The sequence below is a fragment of the Rhea americana genome, unplaced genomic scaffold, assembly GCF_003343005.1.
Source record: "Rhea americana isolate MKP2758 unplaced genomic scaffold, rheAme1 scaffold_179, whole genome shotgun sequence".
NCBI lineage: Eukaryota > Metazoa > Chordata > Aves > Rheiformes > Rheidae > Rhea > Rhea americana.
The window spans coordinates 429,735-456,674 of NW_028185916.1; the positions used below are offsets into that span (position 1 = coordinate 429,735).

Here is a 26,940-nt window from a genome sequence, read left to right on the forward strand (position 1 = left end):
AGGTCCGCTCCGGGGGGAGGGAGGGGGAGGAAAGAAAAAAATATAAATAAAAATTGTAATGCTTTCTTTAAAAGTTGTTTTAATTTAAAAAATTCCTAAAATGTGATAACAAAATGTTTGTGTTTAGTAGCTTGAAAATATAAAGATAAGTTTAATTCCGCAACACTTGAAGTTTCTTAAGTTACTCACAACTTGTTATATTTTTCTTAGCTTTCAGAACAATTAAAACAGTTAGTCTTTTGAGTGTAGTTATTCTGCATGCCTTCTTCTCTATCTTGAGTTTACCTAGAAAAGAAAAGCAAAATGCAACAAAGATGCACATTATTCATGTAATTGAAATTTGCTTAAAGTATGGCTCATTTCAGAGTGATGTCTGGACTATTTGAGGGGATGTGAAGCAGTCTCCTATACAGTTGACTTGTTGGCACAAAAAGGACAAGGGAGAGAGACTCAGTATAGAGGTTCAGCTCTCAGGTTGGATTCGTATGCTTATGCGCGCTTGAAGAGTATTGCTGATACAAATCATTCATGGAGAGGAACTCGTGTATCCACCAAACCCACTTTTTGAGTAGTCATTTTGTTAGGAACTCAAAATAAGATAAATCATACGTGATCAAGACTGGAGTCGTGGATCTGAGGGAGTAATCAAGTTAGAGACACAGGGTAAATAACCAAATAACAGAAATTACTTGGTAGTTTTTGCAACAGGTGAAATACCAGAAAATTTGTATAGTTTGTAAGCAGGATGTTAAACACGTTATTTGAATTATAATTTGAATTGTTGTGTGTTTTGATGGTCTGGGTATACAAATAATACTGATGGAAAACAAGTATCTTAAAAATGGATACTTGTTTCTTAGATAAGTGAGGCTTTTAAGATATTTTTATAGTTAAATGCAGCCTGTAGTTTAGCAGTAATTCTGCCAGTAGTGTATTAGCTGTAAAGGATACATTTGCTTAAAATTCTCTTTCATAAATRATACATTCATTCGGAAAAGCAAAAGCACTGAGATAATTAGTCTGGCCTTGGAAAGAGCTGTAAACAGAACAGCAGTAAGCATGCAGAGGGAGGATGGGTGCAGGATGGAGCCTCGGCAGATGAATGAAACGGTCTGTCTAGTATAAGAAAAGGGCAGCAAGCAGTTCTGCTGCAGAAAGCATTGCTGTTAAGCAGGGAATCTATATTTTACAGTAGTGCAGTAAAAAAACAAGTCCAATGAACTGAGAGTGTGGGAAGTCCTGGAACCCCCTGATGGTTTTGATCATACCAGTGGAGATTTTGAATTCTTGGAAACCTACGTTCTTCCTTTCAGCTTTCTTACAAAGGATGTGAAGAGCTAAACGTTGTTTCATGTAAATGCTATATGAGGTGACTGTTGCAACATTTAACATTATTTTAATAACCAAGGAGCTATGATTGTTGTTCAGCAGAAATAAATTTATCTTCTGAAATTCTGCCTTTGAGTTTCTTCAGAAAACATACAGGTTTCAGAATGCACTATGCACTCGCTCTCTCTCTCTAAACTGTGCCATTTCATTGCTGATGAAAAATGCACCTTGTCTTTTCTTTGCAATACAATTTAAAGATTTGTTTTTCTCACTGACCTTTCTGGAAGGCAATCGTAATTCAAGTGAAAATCCGCAGATGGAAGAAAGAATCTTAAATACCCTATTTTTAAACTAAATGGCATCTAGTTGTCTCACATTTGTGGATGGAGGATCTATTTTACAGAAGCAAGTGAACCTTCCACTATCACTCAATTAACTAAAGTTTGTTATGTCTGAGTACTGGCACGTACAAAACCATTACGTACTCTAGGCATGGCATAGCTGAGCTCTAAGACAACGAAGTTAGTATAATTTAAGAGCAAATATAACTGAAATGTAACTGAAATACACATTTCCATGAGAAGTTAGAGGTTAAAATATCGTTAGGTCATCTCTGCTAATACTAAAGTATATGTTACCAGGGTTTCTAATTCAGAAGTCCTGTTGACCTCAGCGGACGTTCACATAAGGATTGATTACATGCTACAGAATTTGCCTGAGGTGGTTTATGTTTAAGATACTGGTGCCATTGCTTTCATGTGGTGTGCATTTATGAATTACACACCAAGTAAGATGGATAGATTTTGGCTCTGTTGGTCTGTGGAAGAGGGGCTCATGTCTGAGATCAAATTGCTTGAACATAGCTTTTGTTTCACAAAGTGTGCGTTATGCTTATTGAATGTTACATAAATTGATTTCTGTCTCTTTCCTCTCAAATTATCCTGTGTTTTCAGTCTTCAGGTAATGGGAAGGAGTGTTTGAAAAATTCTCAGATGAATTTTGTTTGTTTGAGCTGCTTGTGTACTGTGTATCTTCTGGCTGTGTTCTTTATTTTGTGTACTGGAAAGGAAAGCAAAGAGAGAAAATAAAATCTCCTATAGCAAATTCTTTCTATTGCTTTGAACTGCTGAGAAGGATTAAGGGAGATACAGTGCTATCAGATCACAAGGCAAAGTGGGGCTGTGGAGCACCAGAACAAAAACTCCCAGGAGATTCTAGGTCAAACTCAGATTAATATCAGAGTGACTTAAAATGAACGATTTCTATGTGATTGAATAAAAGAAGGGAAAACTGCCTTGATGAGTCTAAGTGCTTTTTGGTTTGGGGAAAAATATCCATCTTTGAGTAATCTTGTCATAGTTCAGAATGAAAGCAGATTATGAAACAGAAGGATTCTCCCTTGAGTAGTAGTTCCAACCTTGAACCAGGATAAACGATCCTGATTCTGTGGGCAAGATTACTGTTGAACTCAGTGGCAAGTTTTAACAACTCCTCCTCCCAAGTCCTTCTTAGGGAAAAGTTTCTTCTATTTTATTGTACTATATTGCCATCCCCAGCTTAAATGCACACCAAGCACCGTGTGATAAAAATTAAAAATGGGTTCCCACGTATTTATAACCTTGTTATTATTGTAATGCTCTCTTGTCTCATTGATTAAGTTTTAATCAATGTAACTGGGAATTTGCCAGAAATGAGACTGATGTATTTTGCCCCCCTCCACGGCCACCAAGCTGTGGGGCCTGTGACAGGGACCAGCTGCGGGAGGCAGGATATATTTTATCCTTTTTATACTAAATGGATTTTGTTTGTGGTTTTTTTTTTTTTTTTTTAAACAGTGATTCCAGAGTTTATTGGTCAAGTAAATACTGCGTTGGAGAGCTTCAGCAAGAATAAAATGCATCAGTTCGATGATAATCAATTTGTGGACATTTCTAAGAAGGTCTATGATACAATTCATAATATCAGATGCTCAGTCATGGTGATTCGGGTAAGTTTCTGATTTGTTTGTTCAGTACTCACTTACAAGACAATTTAGGACATCAGGCTGTTTCCAGGAGAGAGTAGAACTATGTATGTCAAGTATGCCCCAAAGCTCATACCCAGATTGAACTGATTTGAGGATTTTGGGTTACTTAGGATACAGATGATAACTCAAGGAGACTGGGATACTTTCCTGTACAGAACAAGAGTACTGTATCAGAGTGTCTCAGAAAAAAAGTGCTTGTTCTTTAAAAACGTCTATATATGTCAATTAATGAAGATCTTGATTTCCTTCATAAATGATCAACTGGAAACCCGCCTGTAATTTTTCTAAAATACCTGGAATTTTAAGATACTGGAATATCTGGAATACTTGAAATACTTGCAGCTCTGTCCTTTACCTTATTCGGTGAAAGGTAAGGGTAAAGAATATATTCAGGTGGTCCTGTTAAACTCTCATTGAAGTTTTGTTGACTCCAAACTAGAACACTTAACAACCTGATCTCTATCACTATAATTGAATCCACCTACTTACAACATCATGGATTATCCTAGTGTTCATCTAGTAGTTCATGATAAGGCTTCAGAAAAGTGTATTTTTAAAATTTGAAACAGACTTTTGTCAGATGCAGAATTTCCCCCAAATCTCTTTGATGCACAAATTCCATTTCAAATGATGCAGGATAAGCACTGAGCCATAATATCTTTATGTTCAGTAAGTTTTTTTTAGGAATGAAATTAAACAGTAATAAATGTATATATATATTTTTAAAGAAAGATTATCTTCCGTGGTTGAGTAGAAACTGAGAAACAGATTCTTCCTTCTTCTGACTATACAAATACACTGCACGTGGTTGTGGAAAATTTGGGTGAGTCTCTTAAAATACTGTGATATGTAAGTTGCAGTTTCAGTAGGAATTCAAGCATGCAGAATCTTCAGAATGTACAGTCCTTATTGCAATTGTCAGTTACAAAATTGTTTATGCTGAAGAGAAATCCTGGAACACTGTTCTGTGGTATGCTGTGCTTTTACTTCACCTACAAGTGAAGTTAGTTTGTCTAAAGTGGTTCTGTCTTGGAGTGATTGTCCATATTGTCCATATAGTTGTCATTAAAAATCAGATAACAATTTATGATACCTGGAGAGTTCATTAACGCCTGTCACGTTTGTCTTGTTCAGCACCTGCGTACATGGAGGAAGGTTCAACTTAAACCATCTAATTTCTTTGTAGTTGCCTAAAAGAGTTAAAGACACTGTTCTGCTCATTTGCAGTCCTACAGCATTTTTTCCTTTCATTTATTTCTATCCCATTTAAGAGTTTTCCTAATCATAGCTGAATTATATTAAGCTTCTACCATATATATTCAAGGAGTCTTCATATGTCTCCTTGCCTTGTGTTTGTGCCTGTCGCATTTGACTAGTCTTCCGTTGTTAGAGCTTCTCCTAAATGTTCTCTTTGCTTCCCATCCAATCTTGGTGAGATTCTGTTTACAGATCCCACAAAATGTCAAGTGCTTACAGTCTGGATGAAAGCAGTATCTCCATTTGCTGCCCCTTTAAACTGTACCTGTTGAAGGGTGTCCAAGTTGGAGACATCTGTTCAAGAAGGCCCTTTCGGTTTTAACATTTAACATGCATTTTAACAACTCTATACTTTAAAGAGGTAAATTCTCTGATAATTATGAAACTGTAGAACTTGTTCCTGTACATCTCTGGAAAAACAGTTTTTCAGTAGATACTTTCCAGGATAAAACAGGAAGAGTCAGCATCTGACAGAAAAATCATGTTTATGTAATGAGACCTACTGCCGCCACTATTATTATGTTAATGGAGGAACTTTTAAGGCTACCCTCTTACCTGTAGGGGAACAGTTGGTTTTAGGAACAATAATTCAGAGCAGATTCCCCTCCTCCACATTTTTTCCTCCTTCACATTTTCAGTATTCTAATAGGTGATCTCAGCTACTCCGTATGGTTAAACTGTGAATGCAGATGTTATTTGATGGCTTCAGTGTTATTTGCTAGGAATGAGAGTAATTCTTAGATGAGCTGTTATGCCTCAGACACAAAGTGTCAGACTTTTTATTTGCAAGCTGGACAGCCTGTCAATGACTGGTTAGAAAAGTCATTTTTCTTTCCTCCAGTTAATTCCGAGAGTCCTATTCAGGGAAAGCCAAGCGCCAGCATAGATAGGTGGTTTTGATATGAGGATCTTTGTCAGTTAGAAGTTTATGGATTCTGCCCCTCCTTATTTGCTAAAGCGGAACGGTGCTTATTCCGGTCTCAAGATGCCCCTCTTCACAGGTTTGTACTGGTTGCTTCTGTTCTTCCTCTTCATAGATGATTCTTTTCCATAGTAGGAGAAGTTCAAGTGAGATGGATTCATCTGGCAGAACGCATCATATTCAGGTTGATAGGTCTTTGTGATCTGTTTCCATTTCAGCGAACATTGCCAGATGTCCTTGGTTAGGACATCTGACCTTTTCGTACGTGAGGTAAGCTTCAGTTAATACCCACATTGTTTATCTCATCTTCCCGTAGTGAATGACACTCATTTTTTAAATAACATTACAAAGTTGTTTCTGCCTGTCCCTCAGTGAGATCTGAATCTTCCATGTTTCCAGCTCTCTTGAGCTTGAACCCCCAGATGATCTGATCATGACTGAATGTTAATTTTTATGAAAATTCTCCTTTTTGGTAAAACGCCTTGGGAAATGTCCTGAGGAATATAACAAAGCTTCAGTTGGTCTCTGTGAAGATGCTGACACTTCTCCACAGGAAACTGTGTATTCTTACAGTCCTCTGTGATGTGTATATGGACAGTCACTCAAAACAGAAAGGGAAGTTGTGTCCCCTGTGTTTCTTTGTGAAGTGTGAGGGGAAGATACTGTGGTCTGAAGAGGCCGAGCAAACACACAGTGCAGAGTAAATGCACTGTGTAAGTGCATAATACATCTCTAAGTTGCTGAGTTACTGCAGGACATCAACAGTCCAACAATTGCAAAGTCCTGACAATAGATCATGAGATCAAAAAAAGTTTGATTTGTTAAAAAGGAACTTACACTTTTTATGAATACCAGTATTCAGAGACTGACATGAGAGGGCTTTTTGATGTTTGATGAAATGATAGTAAGCTACTCCATCATCCCCTAGAGGTACTGACTGCCAGTACAGAGAGAAATCGTAGAAAAACCCTGGCATTCATTTTTTGAGCAAGGATGTTTTTTCATTCCTGATTAGATACATTCCAGACAGTGCCAGTTTCATTTCAATATGCCTGTAAGAAGCTTAATAAATCTCATGGTTGTTCAGACATACGGTGTCACCACAGCAGCCCAGGCAAGGAAATAAAAGCATCCTATAGTCAACTGTAGGAGCTTACATATGTAACGCCAAAGAACAATGTTCTTTGATTACAGGGGATTTCAAGACTGAATCAAAGGAAGAAATTGTTGATAAAAAATATGATTGAGAAATAAGAAATGAACAAGGACACTGATTCACAGGGGATGATTCTCCAACATCAAAATAAAAGCAGAAGCTCTCCAGATCAGTTCCTCTGGAAGCATTTCAAGCATATGATTATACAGAAAATGTTTTTTAAAATAGAGATTCTAACTGCAAAAAGCTGCCAAATACTATTATTAATGCAAGTTATCAGAAATGTCTTTCAAAGTTCACGTTTTTCTGTTGATATGTAAAACATTCATTCCAATTTTACAAGTATAATATGAATTACACTTTACAGAGAAACTACTTAYGGGTTGATATGTTGCACTGAGCTGTACTGAAAATGCCCCTGGAGCTGCAGGATGCCTCCCTTAAGATACCTTCAATTGTTACTTGCAAGTATGCATTCATCTAGTGGTAGCTGTTTATTTGAAATCATCAGATACCTGATCCAGAGGACATAGCTACACATGTTTCTTAGCGTTCACATTCTTGATTGCTTCTTTTGGCTCTTTCAGCATCTGATTTTAGTTAAATTGTGGGGTCTTTGAGAGCTTGATTTTCCACAGGAGCATTTGAGGCATTATTTGGATAATAATTAAACTATTCCTGTTATGAAAGTGGTTTGGGGTAGATATTGAAATTAAGAATTTTGCCGTGTGGAATATATGAAAAAAAAAACAGAATGACAACTTTTGAAACACTAGTAATTAAAAGCAGAGTAGTGTCAAGACACATGCTAGGACTTCCAAAAAGTGGTGCCTCTGTTTGAATGTGCAGTTTGCTGAAGAGTGAGACAGCTGGGTTGAAGTAACAGCTAATAATAGGGTATTAAACACAATAGAGAGTGGTAATGACTTCAAATGAATAATAACTACCGATAGTTGAAGCAGTAATAAAGTTGTCCGAACAGAAACACTAAGGGAAGAGGAAAAGAATTCAAGTCTAGATTTCATGGAATTCTTTGTTTTTATTGGACGGGTAAACTAGTGAGCTGCTATGAATTTTTCAGAGAAAAAGAAGAGGGCAAAATGCCCATATGTTGTATTCAAATTTAGTAATCCATGTTGGTGGAAGTTGTGAATGTGTAATTTTATGAGAGGTAGGGAAAAAATGTTTTTTCAAGATTGCTGTTGTTGTATGATATGATATATTTTCTTTGTTTTTGATACACATTTCTTAAAAATCCTTTCTGTTGGATGCGTATTCCCTGTGTTACTTCTTTAAGAATTCTAGCATGGAGGCTACCCATTCCCCCTTGAGTTTACTGTGTTAGGCTCTTTGAATAATTTCCTGCTTTTGGAAGTCGTGCCTTTATTTCCATGTATTCATTTCCATGAAGCAGGCTGTTTTTGTGCCGTGTTCTACACTGTATTTTTTTTTTCCTCTGAGAACTGAGGCAAAGCATTCATTTTGGTTTCTATCATACCTAGTGTATTTTGTTTCATCTTGATCCTTGCTATGTCCTCATTTCATTCCTTACCATCTTTTTATTCCTTTAGGTAATCAGTGTTTTACTGATTAAAAAATTGAAAAAAAATAAAAACCACAGAATTAAAACTGTGGATTTTAATTTCCTTTACAAAGTCTAATTCAGTTTAGCATCACTTTCAGTTCTTTACAACATAGCTGATGATCCTGTGTAGCCCTTTTTTCAGTGTTTTGGCTTACTCAGAATACGCTTAAGGTGGGTTCCCTTTTTCTCCTTCCATTTGTTAACAAATTACGGGTAGTTTTACACTTCTGTTTTAAAGAAATGAAGAGTTCATCCATACAGTGTTTGTTGGCTCTTCAGTCCACCTGATTTCTCCCAGTGAGAGACATCATAGCAGATTTTCTCTTTTCTTGTATCCAGCTAAGTTGCAGGAACTTTCAGGGCATGAACTTCTTAAGGAGGTAGCAAGTGGTGAAAGCTTTGCTATCATCCTATTTATCTTTTAGCTCTTAATAAGTGTCTGTTTTAAATTGTACCTTTGCTTTTATTAATAATAGAGTTATCCTACATACAGCATTTTCTGCCTGGTTTTACTTCCATAGCAGGGATGACTTAGGTCCTGCTAGCTGCAGGCAATGACACTTACGAATTGAACCTCTATTTAAAAAGCTGGAGAAAACAAAACAAAGCAGGGAAACTATTAAGACATTTACTGCAGTCTTGCATTTGTTTGCTTTTCCAAGAGAGCTCTGGGACCTCATACGGAGAAAAGACAATGAAGAGTTCCTGTTGTCTAAAAAAACCTTCATCATTTGTCTAAAATTTATGTATAGTGTTAACCCATTACAAATACATCTGAAGTAGTTTGTTAAACAGATGTTTTTTCCTCATTTATATCCCATGTCAAGTGCACAAGAGGAAGAATTTAGCGAGGTAGTTGGACCTGCAACTCGGATAGCCCTCTTGCCATTTCTGACCTAAGAAGGTCAGAGCTGAGCTCTCCTTCCCTCAACTCTTTGTCAGCTCCCTTGGCAGGAACTTTTGGTATATTTTCGCATATTCTTCCATACAAACTAGGGTTCTGGTCCAAACAGTAGTTCTGGTTGTTTGATCAGTCCTGTCATCCAAAGATTGGTATATCTAGATGAGACACAACTGAAGGAGGGTACAGTATCTGATGTCCTTTAAGAAAGATCTCGGAGAAAGTGCCTGTCTTCTGTTGATGACTCTTCTAATACAGGGACTTCAGTCTAGCAAAGAGGGCTTTCTCAGCATTGTTCAGCTGCTGCTTTAATCGATCCATTGAGCTTGTCGGAGGGATTATTATGATTAGTGAAAGACAGTATTTGTGGGTATGTTTGAAGTCAGGGCCATTCTCCATCACATACAATTGCGTGCAGAGTCATAAAAGTGAACTCTTACAGCCCTTTTCAGCTCTTCGGTTAAATGTGGAGAAGAGGACTCTGAGTAAGTCTGATGTTCCAGATGCAGCTGTGTGGCCCCATTCCCAAACTTCATTCTCTCTTGTCTACCTTATGCATTTCCTAAATATGTAACGAGGCAGTTTCACAGACTTACGGCATCTGTATGAATGACCAGCAGCATTGTGCTACCTTGCTTGTGGCTGATTGCCAGAGTTTGAGCAACCATCAGTAACACATCTACTTCGAGCATATTCAAAACCTAACTAGGTCTTCCATGAACTACAAGCCATTGAGCTCTTATCATCACCATCTCCAGTGCTGATCCACACTTTAACAAATTCATTTTCAATATCTACTTAAAATAGTGTTTATATTCTGCTGCCCTAGAGTCAAGGTTTAGAAGTATGTAGTGCATAATTAACAATGTATTCACCTAAGAAAAGACTACTCGACTTTTCTATGTGTGTGTTTGAAAAATTAATCTTGAATCCTTATCTACTGGAAATGAACTAAGGCAGAATTGTTGCAGTTAGATTTTCTGTGCTCTTGGAGGGAGTCTGAATATTAAACGTATGCATTATTCCAAAAGTCGTACTCTGGAAAGCTGTCTAATTGCAGTGCACTGTAAATAAACCTGCCGTGAGGGAATGAGATATGCAAGCACATTTTAAAAAAGAGGAAATAGGGAATACTGGTTTAAAACAATAAATCTGTATGTTTCACAAATCAAAGTAGCAAGCTCTTACCCCAGTCTCCAGGAAAAAACCTCATATAACCAGTGTAAGAATAGCATGAGATAAGGGTAGTAACAGCTGCAGAGTTGCATCTAAATGTTTTATATCCTCTACTGTGTTTTGGGAGTGTGTGCAGCCAGTACATTACAACATCAGGATGTCCTTCAGAATCATTAGACTTAGTCATGGAAGACTTGTTAAGTCACTTGATAGTATGGATTGCAGAATTACTATAGTGCAGAATGCAGAAAAAAATGGAGTTACTGTGATGGAAGATTCTCTGCTGCTCTGCTCATTCTAGCTTTAGAGGTGTCCTATGAGGGGGAAGAATTGTGGCCTTGTTTGCTTTTCTATCTTGCATTCGTGCAGTCTGAGAAATTCTTTTCTGAAAAGTCTTCCCTTTTCTTATGGTGTAACTTTCTTAGTCCACATTCCTCTCCTCCAGAAGACAGAATGGATGTGTAAATAATAGATAATAGCATAAGAGAACTAGATGATGTAACTTGATTAACTTAGGGGGAAGTGATTTTTATTCGTAATTTAACACTGTTTTGAGCTTTTTTTGGTCCTGTTTATCCTAACCAGAAAAGACTTAATAATTAGAGATTCAGCAGTTCCAACACTTAGAGAGCTGAGAGCTCCTACCTCATGTGTATGGGATTTCCAACCATCTCACAGAAGGAGCTTCTGAGAGCTGTGTGTGTTTTTTAAACCTCGAGACTTGCTTTTCATGTTACAAAGACAAAAAAAGGCAGGCATTTTCTCTCCTTTTCCAATCAATTTGCTATTGTTTAAATTGCAAATTATGTTCTTGGTCTGGTTTGTGTTTAGCCTGCTGAACTATTGCCTGTTCATCTAAAAGCAAAAGGTACAGAATTGTTTACTGTCAGAATTCTGTCCACTGAATTTCGCAGAAAATGGGTAATATGTAGTTCCTGAATTGGTCTAAAATGTATAGTGAATTGACTAAGGCAAATGAAGTGGTAATTGTCAGATAAATATAAGGGCAGACAGGCACACACCTGTTCCTTTTGCAGGCTTATGGTGTGAGTCACATAAAAAGTGTTTTTGCAAAATACTGTGTTTGTGCTACAGAAACCAAGTAAGAGGCGACTTAAAAATGTTTAGTGCCATGATCAAATATGCACACTTGCAAGTAAAAGCCTCTGGCACTTTGTTCTCCTTTGCATATTCTCCTTTGCTCGTTGGCAACTCAAGTCAGGAACACCAACAGGTATTGGAGATGCTGTTTTGAGAAAGCCATCTCCAAAGAGCAGTCTTGCATGTGTCCAATTTAATACCTTAATTCATCTACATAATCATTTTCTCAAAATGTCTATATTCATGCCCCACAGTATACCTCGGTAGTCATCTCATACTGTAGAAATACTTGTTTATGTTTAGATCTGTATTAGTATCATAAATGCAGTCATTATTAATATTATGACTCAACCTTGCAGATACCTTATCAAATACTCCCTACCACAACAGTTTGCATATATTACAGTTTAATATGTTGTCATGTTTTTAAATGCTAATTGCTATTTAGTACCAGGTCAGTTTTTATTCACAGGTAAATGAAGCTGATTACTGTTTTTCTTAGCAAACAAATACATATATCGTTTTGCCTGTATTTTATTTTTATGTACTTCATAGAAAACTCATGCCACTTCTATTAGTTTAAGACTTTTTCTCTAGCCAACAAATCAGGTGACCGTTCTGATTCTCTGTGTAATGGTATACTTACCTTTGTTGCTGAGTAGATAGAGCAGAAGGATGCTTAGCAGTGTTTTCCTGAAGGTTGTATCCTATCTTCTTGCTCAACGTGTGGGCAAGTTGCTACCCTGAAGAATGTCTGCAGTGTACAGAGGTGTTAGAGTTGCCATAATGAGTAACTATTGTATAGAGTTGAGGTACTTTCACAAAACTGTTAACATTCTGCTTTTTAGTAGAAAAAAATAGATTAAACTATTGATTTTTAAGAAAGAAAAGGTGATGTGCTCTCATATGAGGTAGGAGGAGGGAGAAAGGAGAGCAAAAAGCTGATGCTTACCCTTTTTATCTCAGACATCAGAATGGAATCCAAAGCACAGATAAATTGTTACTTCACCCAGGGAGGGTGGCTCTTCTCCTCCCACATCTTCAGGTCCCCTTTCCTTAAACTATTGAGTGAGAGTCAGCAGGGTAGTTACAGAATGACAGATATTTTTAAACAACAAAGAACAGAAACTGTCTGTCTTTTGTGCTTCTACACACTGTCCCTTCAAACTACCGAGTTTTGACCTTGTGGCTCACTGTACATCCTTCCCACCGCTGTCTCAGTGTGTCTGTGCTACAGCCATTTGCAAGGTTTTGCTGTGTTTTGCTTTCACAAACGGAAAGGAACAACACTGTTGTTTGTGCTGCAGGAAGTAAGAGTTATATTTAGGTTCCCATTAATTACACCCCGCTATTTGTTTTTTAGTACTTTAAAAATTAGTATATAATATTGATCAGAAAATGTCAGAAAATGTTGTAAGTTTATTTTTAGTTAAAAGGAAAAAAAAAGGCTTGAGTGCTCACCTTAAGTCTTTTTCATCCTGGATTGTCTCTCTGTCTCGTTCTTGTTTGCTGGAAGCTTTTGGATTTTAGATTCTGTTCTCTTTAACATACAAAACGAGCAACGGGCTGGGAAAGCAAACTCCTCCTCACTTATTCTGACAAATATCCAATCCCCAAATTTTCCTAGTTCTCTGTAACAGTTGCCAATTTCTCTGTCTTATAAGTGAGGCAGTTGGATCTTTCTGTTACTGAGTTTTGCTTTGTTTAGTTCTTTTGGCTTGGGCTCCTGGCCTGAGATGTTGGTGACATGCACTACGTTATTTCTGTAAAGAGATGTTGTTCTATAGTGTGGGAGTTTGAAAAGCAGATACTCCCTTCTGAGCAAGAATATACAGAATTTTCTTACTGTTTTATGTGTATGTTGTTTTCATTCTTCTCTCAAGAATGGGCTCTTTTTCTAAATGAATGCATTAGTGTATGAGAAAGCATTTCATGTTACCAGGCTACATTTTGCTAGCATTATCCATATGGTCTGATGGTGAAGATTTTCCTGCCTGAGAAAAGCAGTAGCTCACAAATAGTGCTGCTTAGTTCTAGTCTGTAATTACTGTCTTGGTCCCTGCTGAGAGCTCAGAAAGGCCTAGCTTCTTCCTCAGGGGCCAAAACTATAGTCCATAAGCTTTTCCCTCAAATTTCAGGAAATGATCATAGAAGGAATGTCTGGCCTTGACAGAGTCTCACTGAGGCTCATCGCCAGTGTATTTTTTTTGTTTGTTTGTTTGTGTCACATCCTAACTCTTAGTTACCCTATCTCTTCTTTCTGTCTTTGTTCTCCACGGGAGTCTTTCATCTGTTCTCAGTCCCATCATTTGCCCTCATTCTTTGTTCTCGTGCCCACCGATGCAATCCTTCCCCTTGCTTGTACTCACTGCCACTCAAGAGTTGTACCCTATGCAATCTAAGCATCCCTTATTATGCTTTTACTGTAAGAAGTGTTCGACCCATGCTTCCTCAGCTGTTGACTTCCTTTCATTATTAATAGTGTACTTGCCAAAAATGCTGGTTAGAATTCCTTTCCTTATCTTCCTCAGATGACAGCCTCTAACTCTTCTGTTAAGCTGAAATGTCTCAAAGCTTAGGTTACTGCCTGTCTGTGCTGAGCCCCAGTCATCCTCATCATCCACGATGAACCAACCATTTTCAGTGCAACAGAGAGGATAACTTTTGATAGATACTCTCCGTCCTTGGCTTCTGTGAGTCTCTTCTGTCATGAATTAATCTTTGGCATATGTGGTTTAGTTGTCCTTGGGAAGATCTTTATCATCCCTTCTTCAGTCTTACTCTAGCAGTTCCATAGGTAATCTCTGTGCCTTACTACTGGTAATTTTACAAGCAAATTCATATTTAATAACCATGTTTTTGGCAATATTTAACAGAACTCACCTTGTACTTCTTTAATATTAACCTCTAAACATTCCTGAAGCTGCTGAATCTTTAAGTTTTCCCTCCTTTAAATGTTCTTCTCCTGAAGGGTATTGTAGACTTCACAGCAATGGCTAAATCACTGCTGTGTTAGATCCAGTGCTTATCATACTGGGTAGCAGTGGTTTGTTATATTGCCTCCACCTGAGTTCATCTTCCATTCATCTGTTGTTTCTTCTCATTTAATTAGATTTCTGTATAGCCTGTCTTTGAGATAAGAGCTAGCAGCTTCCTCTGTGTTTATATAGTACCTAATAGAATAGTGTCTGATTCAAGACTAAAGCTGTCTAAAAGCTGTTCAGTAAAATGTTTCCTCAGAACAGACATTTTTATTCTATATCATGACTGAAGAACTGCATATTTTTGTTATGTTTTGGTCTCTTGTTTTGTTACTGGTGAGACCTTCTGATTCTTTGGAGTAAGGGTGAGAGTGTCTTCTGTACATTTTTGGGCTTCCTAGAGAGCCTGTATTTATACTATATTATGAGCAATAATTTCATGTGACAAATTGTCTACATAAAATTGCCACAAAGAATAACACAGATGTACTGTAAACAAATCAGTGAGCAAATTCAATTTTTATTCAGATTAGCACATGCTGTTTCTGTTGTGATGGAATGTCTGTCAAATAAGCCTTTCATAAGTAACAATTGTGTTATATAAGTAAGGTTAATCAGCTTATTCTAGATAGAGCTGATATTCTTGTGGTTTTTTTAATTTTATTTATTATTGTTAAAGCAGTAATGGAGAATTGATATAGTCCCATTGGGGCAAATTTGAGAGACATAGCAATATAGTGTGCTGAATCTTTATCATATTTGTAAAAGCAAGCTGCTTGATAAATTGCTTACAAACACTAGACTATGAAAGAACACTTTATTCATTATTTATTTATTCATGATTGGTTAGAGTCAGCACTTGACTGTATGACCCTTCTTTTTTTTCTTTCTCCAGTTAAAAGATGTTACTTTCTGAATCTGCCTTAAGTTTCTAATTTGTGAAGTGTCAGCTAATGAGGAATGTCTTTCTTAAAAAGAAAAAAAATATGGATAGAAGTAGTGAATTATATCTGATACGCTGATAACAGAGACTAATGGTGAAAGTGTCAGCTGCATACTGTATCTGTTACAATATAAATTTGGAATTGGCATTTCTGGCACATCTGCATTGTACTCTTCCCAAGCTAAGCAGCCTTAGGCATCATGCAAGGCTGTGAATTTAAGTGCTTTTCAGCAGCAGATAGCTCCATGGCTTACTCTCAAGCCTTTCATTGCTGAGATWCCTGGATCAGACAGTGAAGCCAATATGGTTTGTACAGAAGTGAATGGCATGAAGAGTTTTGACTTGCATACTACTTTAAACTTCAGTACTTGCTTGTTTAGGGATTAAATTATATTGCAAATATGTTGAATAGGTTTATTTATTTAATTGTTAAAAAAAAAATTACCCCTCTCTTTCAACAAAGTAAAACTTTGCAGAATAGTTTAATAGCTCCAGTTTATTAACTCATTGGAAACTTAGTACAATTGCAGAATATTTTCTAGAATATTAAAATCTTTGCTGAAAACTTTGTCTTATGACAAGGAAAAGCAATGTGTATGGCTTCCTTGCCATTTGGTGCTTATGCTGAAAGGAAATTACATTTCCAGAAAAATGGAGTGAGTACTGTTCTGTTAAAAGCAAAGGACTGAATTTCTGGAAGTAAGTCTGAGAGACACCCGAAACATGTTACAAATCACAGATATTTTATTGAAATATGCATCTTGCCACTTGCTTCATCGGAGTACGAGAAGTGTGAACTTAGAATTGAAACCTGTATTCTCTCAATAAGGATAATAGCTCAGACTGTGATTCTGGTTCTGAAACAGCCCTGTCAGCGCTAGTGCTGGTTCTGGCTCAGAGATCTTAATTGCTCAGTGTAAACCTGGCCATAGGTTCCTTTTACTGATTGTAAATATTAGCACAATCCTTGGCCTTGCCAGAGTTTCTCAATTCTTCCATTATTTTCACTGTGGAATCATTCAGCTGCTGGGAAGGATTCTTTCTAGAATGAAGCAGAAACACAATGAGGTACATTACAGATGTATTCAGTATTCTACTAAGTGGCAATCATATTTCAAAAGTGAAATAGTAATTAGCTATATACTAGATTATGCTCTCAATTACACTCTTAAAAGAATTGAATAGCAGTATGATAGTCTCATTTGCTGTTCAGACATTGGTATAACAAGAGTGTAGAATCAAGTCTGAGTTTGATGAATATCCTTGTTGATACAGCAATGTGACAGTGAAAAATATTTATTTATTTATTTATAACCCTGAATAGTTAGTTTGGTTTACTTTTACATTTCCTTGGTTTTTAGTCTGGGCAGATTTAGTTTTAGTTTTTGCTGTTAATGATACCGTCCTGCTTTTTTCATGTTGGTTACCAACTTGAAGCACCGTATTATTTTCTTGAAAGAGTACTCACAGAGTTGGTATGCACAGTTGTTGATGCTAGATAGATAAGCATACATGTAAGGAGGCATAGTCATAGCAAGGAATCTGATTCAGAAGAACCAGAAACTGTGAAAGGAAATTCTCTGAAGAGTTTTAAAAAATGAAAACAGAAAAAACTCCTCCTCTGAACTCAGTAAATGGAAAACTGCTATTAGTTTGAGGCCTTCTTGCTGCTTGCTATAATGGGTACTTCAGTTACTGGCAAATTAGAGTAGTAACATTAACATAAAATCAGTCTGTTAGTTCAAGTACTCTTTTATCCTGGTCTCCAAGTAGTAGCTTTCATGAAGTGGTTACAGAAAAGATAAGATAACACAGATTATTCAACAAGTTGCACGAAACACTGTCTGAAAGGAGAGAGAGACCTTCCTTTAGCATAGAAATGATCCAGCATAAAATGGTGCACGAGGAGTGATTATTTTGTGCCATTCTGTTAGCTCAGGAACTATTAAGTATCCTGAAAGATGTTGTAGTATTAAATTTACCAGCAAAGACAGTAACTATTTTCACATTATGATACAGTAAAATGTACCTGTACTGGGAATAAAAAGCTGCCCTTAACTGTCCAGAGCGAGGTAGTGGCAGCTGGGGGAAGGTTGTGCATCCCTTGAAATGGCTTTGCCGACAGTCACCCTTTGCGAGCCTTCTCCTACCAGAGCAGCTTCATGGCCCTGGTTCCAGCAGCTGCTCTTCTCCGTACTAGAATGTAATCAGTTTTCCTCCATCGAGATCATTGCCAGCATAGGTGGGGGAAATGATTCTTTGCTGTACATATTAGTTACTTGTTTTTTAAGGTTGTGAGGAGGTTGAAGAAAAACAATAACCCTGTTGTCAGATTCAGATCAACTAGAGACTTGTGTCAGTTGGGATTGACCACAATAATCGGTGTCTGAGCCAACTGGATAACTAACAACCGTTCTTCTGCCACCTGTGTTCACTGTATTAGTCACAGTGTTGTTCAGCCTGGGGAGTTTGCCTTCTCCATGTGTAATTTTCTCACTGAGGATATCTATTAGGCAGATGACAGACAATTCTACCTTCTTTATATTTGTGGCTGATTTGTTATCAGAATAGGGATCAGTTGTTTGCCATAGTGTAAAACCAGTTTTACACCCCAGCAGGATGTCACCGGTGTCTATGAGCTTTGCAGATGCCACAGGCTTGTGCTACCATATACACTCTGGAAAATTTTCTGGATTTGTGGAAGTTTGATTTCAGATTTGTGAACGCTAGATTTCTGAAAAACAAATGTGAGGTATAATTAGTTTTCAGCAAATATGGAAGGGACTTGAAGAACTGTTCTCCGTTACAGTTACAAAGAGCTAAACACAAAAAGAAACAGGCCTTTCCACGTGGAAGCCCAGTTTTGTGTTTGATGTGATGTCAGATCTTACTAACGCCCTGGCCCTATTTGAGTACTAAGCTCAGTCTGACTACTTGCTTGCTGGCAAATGACACAGGTTTGTCATCTTGTAAGTGAAGCCAGAAGTAGAGTTTACTCAGATCTTAAGCAGGGCAGAGCACCACCAGAGCAAATTGTGGTTTTTATTTGCTTATGTTGGGAGTTGAACTTTCAGAAAATGGATTAATTGCTTATTTCTGAAGTGGAGCTGATAAGTTGTGGAGCTAGGACTTAAGATTCTGTCTGTTGAAAGCCTAGGGTATCCTTTCCCTTTGCTATTCCACTCCGTTAATAAGGTGTTAGCCTTGCATCTTACGGCTTCTGCCATCTCAAATGGACTTGCTTGATCTACTCTTACTGTTTATAGAAAACTCAGAGATCAGAAAGTAGATGGCTTACTCTGGCTGCCTTCTATTTGCAGAAAGGTTCTGAATGAAAGAATTCATTTTTCCCTGGATGAAGACATCATCCTATCTGATAGTCTTGCTGCTGTATTTTCTGTTGTGTATGAAATTGCACCATGTGTTTATAGAACAGAATAGATTTCCAATTTATAGGCCTGGTCTCCAACCAGAAATGTTTTTGAACTGATAGAATTAAAACCAGTTTAAATTTTAGGYTCTGTGTTCATCAATAAAAACAACTGTTTTCTTCTGGAATTTTGTATTCCAGATAACTTAGTAGCAAGTATTAGCTACAGTCTGGAAATCCAGAGATGGAATGATTCACTTGTACGCAGTCTGTAAGGTTACCAGATAAGTCAGAGTTTTGGCAACTGGTTTTTACCTGGCCTAATTGAGTTTTAGGCTGTAATTTATCTCCTGTTCCTTTTCTGTTAATTCTTGGGTGTTTTGATAAGCTAAGAGATTTACCTACTGCCTAGAATAAAACATCTAGAACATTATTAATTTCCAAAAACATCATGCTCCACCCTTGGAAAGTAAATGAAATTCCTGTCAGGGGCTCTTTGACAACCAATATAAATAGCTTACCGTGAAGATGTGGGGTGGTATCTCTGGAAGAATTACAGTGCTACATCAGAGAATAGCATTGCCTGTGTCACATGAGCATTGTGTGTTTGTATCCTCTTCGTTTCTTTTCTTTTCCCTCTCTTTTTTATATTTGTTTTCCATTTTCTCTACTGTTACCTTAGTTTGTCTTGTGTTATTTATATGTAGATTTTTTTTTATACCTGATACTAAGGTAGTATAAAAATTGTTTTGTCTAAAACATGAAAACTGGAATTCCCACAGGATGCCATCCTGCTTGGAAAGGTTAACTATTGTATGAATTCTGATTTTTATCCCAGCTAAAATAATCAAATAATGTGCTCTAAATACTTTCATTTGGAGATACTAAACTACGCGTTAAATGGGATTAAAGGGAAAAACACAGTATTAAATTCAAAAAAGTCATATTAGGAGTGGGGACAATAAAACCGAGCTTGAAATATGAATGTGGGCAGTTAGAACGTGGATATTGCAATTCAGAGTTTTAATTCACTTTTCATCCACCTAAATCTCATCTCCATTTTTAAATTCAGAACTCTATCTGCCATGCATTCCCATACAAAATCAGGGGCATGCTAGATAAACCCGAATAAAATGCGCATCAGTCATAGTACTGGCTGGATATGCAATTAAAGATAATTGGTATTTTAATGAAAATATTGTCATTCTACATGAACGATTTTTTAAAAGGAAAGTAGCCTGTAGCTTTTTCTTTCAAAAACTGTATCATGATCGCTTTTTCTGACCAAAAAAAAAAAACCCACCACCAACAAAGTGGTTGTTAGAAGCCACCATTTTTTGTTGTCATCTGCTATCTGGAACACTTATGGTGTTGTCAGAGTGCTTGATTTATTACCTCAATTAAACAAAAAAAAAAATACAGAAGCAATCACTTAATGTGATATTTCGGGTCCTATTTTAGAAGACGCGGTAGTACAGCGTTCTGGAGTGAGAGCATTTCCCACTCGTCCTCTTGAAGTTCCGGTACCATGAGTGAGAGACACAAGTACTGATCACGTGAACTTGAGCTTGTCTAGGAAGAGAGAGAAGATAGCAGTTCAGGCACTAAATGTTCCCTCATGTCCTTGAGCAGGTACTAGAATTTGGATTTTCTCTCCTCCCAGATGACTGCTGTCAAAAGGACCCACTTGCTCCTTTTCTAGGCCAGTGAAATTGTTTTCTAACATTTGTCCTGTTCTGTCAAAGGTATTCCTGAGTGTTCGCAGGAGCAGAACCGTTGTGCCTAACTAATGTTTTGGTTTAAAAAGTGAAACATCTGTTGAATTTCAGCCCCTTTCAGCCCCTCCTCCTATGCTTATAATGAAGTTAAGAAGAGTAAGAAAAACCTACTTGAAAAGCATGCCAAACATCACTTTGGCACCAAAAATGAGCAGAATCTACGTTTTTTGTGAGAAGCCATCATGTGTGTTCTTAGTTTTTTCTTTTTCTTTTCTTTTCTTTTTTTTTAACTGTACTGTTACATAGAATAGCTGCCAACTAATTAGTTGAAAAAATATGCTTTATGGAAAATATAAAGAAAGTAAAGTGAAGTTTTGTGGGAATTCAGTGTATTTTTTTTAAGCTCTGAGCACACTGCTGGACTGTAAGCCATCGCAAACTTATATGTAAAGGTGTTATGGGTTGCGTCTTTTGCTTATACAAATTTAATAGCTATGTTAAAATARGTAGACGGTGGCAGTTACACTGTCTGAAGGTCTTACTTTTGAACTTTGTATGACAGAAACAGGAGTTTGTCAATAAAGTATTTTTAACAGAGGGGAAGACAGATAAAAAGCATGCCACCTTTGTGAGCAGCAGGCCTCATCCACTCATCTCACTCAAACTATATCCTGTTTCCATGTGGTCTCACGTTGTGGCACAGTTCATTGAGTATTTGTGACTAGCTATTTTCTGATTTTAAACTTTCATTTTTTAACCCTTTTCAATGCATTTGGAATTACATTTCTTGAGAAAGTAAGCTTTCTCTTCTTCTAAAACTTAAGTTTTAAATTCTCTGAGACTCATCCAGATCTTCACACCTGATTTCATTTTCTTTTTTGCTTCTTAGGTTTTCTGCGTCCAAATTTTCACTGCTTATCAAAATAAGTACACTAAGTCTATTCAGGTTTTGGAAACAAACCTCAGCTCTGGTATTTATTAACTTCTGAGTGCTTTCTGCAGACATAATGTATTGTCTATGTAATGTGTCATTCTGCAATCCCTAGTGTATGCTTAGCCAGCAGGAGTGTTTTTTCACAGTATCTCAGCTTCGTTCACAGACTTAATAATAGGTTAGACATGTATTTAGTCTGTGTAATTTGCAGTAGTAAATCTTCTTGCATTCCATTAGATTAGTATACTTCAGTATCTGTCCCAGTGGCATATATGGGCATGTTAATATGCTGGTATTTCCATTAAAAAAAAAAAAAAGTTTAAATACAATCAATGAGTAGAACATCAGTATTCTTGTGTAGAAGGACCATTAAGAGTTTTGGATGACTGAACTGGTTCTGAAGAGTGGTTCTGGTGCACGTAAAGCATATAAGCTTGTCTGGCATGATCAGAATGTGATTTTCAAGCCATCTGTTCTACTGCTTCCTTCCTTTTAGAAGATTCTTCCTAAAATCCACCCAGTGCATCTCCCTTGTTGCAGGTAAAGGCACATTTTGTCCTGTCTGTCCAGGACAAGGGGAAGAGATTTTCCTTCTTTGCAAAATTTCCCTTTGTACTGAAAGAGTGTTTTTTTTGTTGTTTTTTGTTTTTTTTGTTTTTTTCCCAAATCATGCTCATTCTTGTTGCTGTCCTTTTCTTCAATTTGTTCAACTTCTTCTTGAGGTGAAGTACTGACACCAGATGCAGTATAGCTACAGTCCTTGGAGTGAAAGCCTCAACTCTTGAGTAGAGTGTGATTTGCTGACTGAACTCTTGCTAGCATGCAATGCACTGATTGCCTTTCTTTTTGAGACTCTCATATTGTTTCTTCCTGTTTAGCCTGCAGTCCACTCTGAGGCCCAGGTGCTTTTCTGTAGAGCTCCTGCTTAGCCACTTCATCCCTTTCTCTTATGTGTACAGTTGTTTTTTCCTAAGTAATCTTGAGTTTGCATTTCTGTTGTGCTGTCGTCGTTTCTTTTTCAGTCTATTTGTCGAAGTTATGTTAAATTCTAATACTGTCTTAATAATAACATTCTATCTTCATTTGATACTGTGTACAGATTGAGTAAACCCACTCTATTTTGTCATACAAAGATTCTGTGCAATACTAAATATTACTGGACTCAGTGCAGATGCCTGTTGATTTCTGTTTGATGAATCCTGTCATTTTGACAGAGAACCTTTGGTAGCTTCCCTGGAGTACGATTTTTCCAACCAACTATGTTACAGATGCTATCATAGTTTAATCTGAAACATCTTTCGCTAGCTTGCATATAAGAAGATCATGTGAAACAATACTAAAACCTCTTTTTAGGTGACGATACAAAACTTTGTACTTTTCTGTCAACAAAGGTGCTGTACCATATTGTGAAAAAATATACAAAGGGGAAATAAGAATAAATTTCTCAAACTGGTATGTTAAAGAGAGGAGAAGCATACTTGCTACATTATGTTTCATAAAATTATACGCCATGAAATGTTCCCAAATTGGACAACTAATGATTTCATGTACGAAGTTGAGTACTTTTCGTGTACTACTAAATGTGTTAGTAGAGAGAGTCACTATACATACAACTAAACAGCTGTCGCATTATTCTCTTCAGCACTTAAAAATTATAACAAAACCAGGTAATAAATAATCTCATATGGGAATAAAAAGAGTGCAAAGACTTAAAATTCTCTGAGAGGTGGTTTTTATTCTATAATTCCACTTGAGAAACCTCCTTCACTAATAAAGGCTATTGGCCTCTTAAATCAGTCATGTATTTGATTTGTGACATGAAGGCTGGTTTGCACAATGATGTGCTTAATGGATTATTTAGTTCCACCTCAACTGGCAGCTGACTTGGAGCACTCAGTTAGCAGTTGCTGGTTACTGAATGATGAAATGTGGATGGGTGCGTGTTCTGGGCATGAGAATCCGCTTGCTAATTGAAAAGCAAGAGTGGAGGTTACAGGCACAGGATTAAGAGGTAGGGTTTTATTTTCACTGACTTGGTGTCTAGGAGGAACATCTGCTAAAACTGAACTTTGTTTTTCAGCAAGAGCAGATACAGGTCATAGGTGGGAATATTTGGGAAGAATGACAGTGAGTGTTACCTATGCACTCAGAATTAGACTGTGCAATAGATTCTGTACTGCAGGATCACAGAATGGTCGAGGTTGGAAGGGTTCTCTGGAGATGGTCTAGTCCCACCCTGCTGCTCAAGCAGGGTCAAACACCTGGAACGCATTTCCAAGGATTGTGTCCGGACAGCTTTTGAATATCTCTGAGCAAGGAGGCTCCACAACCTCCCTGAGCAACCTGTTCCAGTGCTCTATTACCCTCACAGTAAAGAAGTTTTTCCTAATGTTCAGATGGAACTTCTTGTGTTTCAGTTTGTGCTCGCTGCCTCTACACCTATCACTGGGCACCACTGAAAAGAATATGGCCCCATCCTCTCTACACCCTGCCTTCAGATACTTACATGTATTGGTAAGATCCCCCCTCAGTTGTCTTTTCTTCAGGCTGAACAGTCACAGCTCTCTCAGCTCTCAGCCTTTCCTCATTTGAGAGATGCTCCAGTCCCTTAATCATATTCATAGTGCTATGCTGGACTTGATCCAGTAGCTCCATGTCTCTCTTTTTTTTGTATTGTTACAGCTATGTGCAAGGTTTTGACTGACAGGCTAATTTTACTTACAGGTCTGATAGTAGGAGAGGGTTTGTTGATACTTGAGACTTCAGGAAGTTTTCAGGTCCTAGGTGATGATTTCATATAATTCAGGATGAGAAATTCACTTGCCATTTGAAATCTTAAATTAAAGGATATATTAGGCTACTCAAAAAAAAAAAAAAAAACTGTTTCGACAGTGGTCATTTAGCACTATTGATCTAATCGAATAAAATTTGTTTGGTCTATCAGAGAAAAACCTTTGACGCAGGGCAGCCATTGCTCAAGCTTTATTCATCCGATAAGCCCAAATCCTTGTGGAATTCTGAATTTGTCTGTTTTGTCTGTTACTTATTATCCTTTCTAAAGACTGAGCTGTCTTTTAAGACAGTCRTACTCTGAGGCATTCTATGCATCTTTCTTTAACCTGCTGATGTTTTTCAAAAGCAGTTTCAATTTTCTTACCTGTATTTCATAGGACAGTCTGCCTTGAAACAAAGTTACGTTGTAGAACAAGACTATGGATATGCAAAGTCTCCATAAAAAAAAAAAAAAAAAAAGTTTCCTAAAGAGACAAAGGAGTTTCTGAAGGAAGGAAAGCTCTATCACAGCACCTCACTGTGCTCTATCACAAGGAATAAATACTGTGGGAAGTTCACCATTAGGTGAGATTAAAAACAAACATTAAAAAAGCACAAGAGAAGGAAAAAAACCAAAGACTGTAGTGTAAGCTGATGACGTTTTGTCGAAAACTCCTGGAAGCTGTGACTAGATCTGGCTAAGATGATCTTTATTGTAGTTGTCCCCTTTGCTTCCAGGGAGTCTCCTTCCTTCCATTGAACTTCTCATTGATGCATTGATCTGTTGGAGACTCACTGCAGTATTGGTCTGCATTCAGAAGAGGATTTTCTCAGTCCTGTATTCCTCAGACTACTACAATTATGCAGAGTACACACTTCACTATGAAGAGCAAACCCTGTAACAAATTTTGAAAACTCAATAAAAGAACACAGAGTCCCTGAGTAAGATTTACAGGCTACAGCGAAGTGACTTCTTGTGAGACTATAAGATGGTGATTCTGATCCTTTCAGAAATCATAAGTGCCTCTATTACAGATTTAACTAGAAACTGCTGTTCCTGCACTTTTTTATAATTTAATTTGTATAGAGTGTAGTTCTTCACATTTTAAGTTGTAGATTCATATAGATCTTTTTATTTTATGCACACTGCAGAGAAGAGGCAGAACTAGCATATATAGAATCATAGAGTCTGTAAGGTTGGAAGGGACCTCTAGAAATCAAGTAGTCCAACTCCCTTGCTCAAGTAGGGTTACCTACAGCATGTTAAACAGGGTTGCAGCAGCAAGGACTCCCCCCGCCCCTTGCTGAAGACCGGTCTTGAACCATGGACCTTTAGATCTTCAGTCTAACGCTCTTCTAGCTGAGCTGTTTGGCCCCATGTCAGCTATTTTGGCCCCCTGAAATGTGCTGGTGGTGCCTGGGAGTGCAGCTTCGGAGCTCAGCAGTTGGTTCGCCCTGTTAGYTTTTAGTACTCCTACAAACTCAGCAAGAATAAAATGAATTAAACTGAGAAGGATTTTAACTTTTTTTGTGTGGGTACAAATTAAGTGTTGCCCTTATGTTTTACTTAGGGACCCTGTGTTCTTTTACTGAGTTTTCAAAATCCACGTTGCAGGATTTGTTGTAAAGTGCGAAGCCTGCATACCTGTAGAGGTCTGAGAAACTTAGGACTGAGAAAATACATCTGAAGAAATATTTAACAGTCTGACAAGACGACAAAAACGTTTAGCCCAAAGGAAATTTTTGTGTAACAGAAGAGTGTAGGTGTTACTAACATATTTCAGAGCAGAATCATAAAATCATAGAATAAATCAGTTTGGAAGGGACCTCAGGAGGCCTCTCATCCAATTCCCTGCTCAAAGCAGGGTGAGCCATGGGGTCACACTGGGTTGCTCAAGGCTTTATCAAGTGGTCTCTTGAAAATCTCCCAACAGTGAAGTCTGCACAGTCTTTCTAGGGTACCCTGTTGCACTACTTGACTGTACCTACTGTGAAAAACAGTTGTCCTTATATCTAACTAGGATCTCTCTTGTTCCAACTTAGGCATGCTGTCGCTAGCTTGTCTTGTTTGCTGCTTGGTGCGGGCCTTTGATGTTGTCTCTGTTGATATTTACAAGGTTCCTGAAGACTCATTTCTCCAGTCTGTTAGATCCCTTTGAATAGTAGCCCTGCCCTCACGCACATTGACTGGTTTTCCTCCATCTGGTGTCATCTGTAAACTTGATGAGTATGCCCTCATCAGGGTGTCCCATCACCACCTGTAGGCCACTGATAAAGATGTTAAACAAAATTGATTTTAGGATAGATTTCTGCGGTATCCCAGTAGTTAACAGCCTCCAGGGAAGGTTTGACCCACTGATCTTTACACTTCTCAGTCCAATCATTCAACTGTTATTTTTACCTATCTAATCCTTCACCTATCCAGATCGTAGTGTTCCAGTTTGGATACAGGAATTGTGGGAGACGTCTTGCTAAATGACAACGATTGGATGCTTTAGATCATTATTAATGTATTTGTATATAGTAGAGAAAAGAAGCTGTAATCTCTGTTTTCAGACTTTGGAGTAATACTTAGAAATAAAGTTTTCTGTCTCAAACACAACTATGTAATTGATAGGGCACACCTAATTTCCTATATAAACATTTCTGATAGAAAAAAAAAATGAAAGCAGCTACTGAATTGGCATTTCACCTGTGTGAACAAACTACTTAAAAACACTTCCATTGTAAATCAGATACCTGAATTAACTTCCCACTAGATGGAGCAAA

The 26,940-nt window shown here is 37.5% G+C and overlaps 1 protein-coding gene across 3 annotated transcripts in view; it reads left to right on the forward strand.

Moving 5' to 3' along the window:
• The window catches only part of CTNNA3 (catenin alpha 3), a 446,797-nt gene that overhangs the window by 355,089 nt on the left and 64,768 nt on the right, over positions 1-26,940 (forward strand). For all 3 annotated transcript variants that reach the window (XM_085301619.1, XM_085301618.1, XM_085301620.1), the window contains exon 13: positions 3,165-3,316. In XM_085301619.1, coding sequence (XP_085157745.1) covers positions 3,165-3,316 — 152 coding nt within the window. The remainder of the gene's footprint in view (positions 1-3,164; positions 3,317-26,940) is intronic.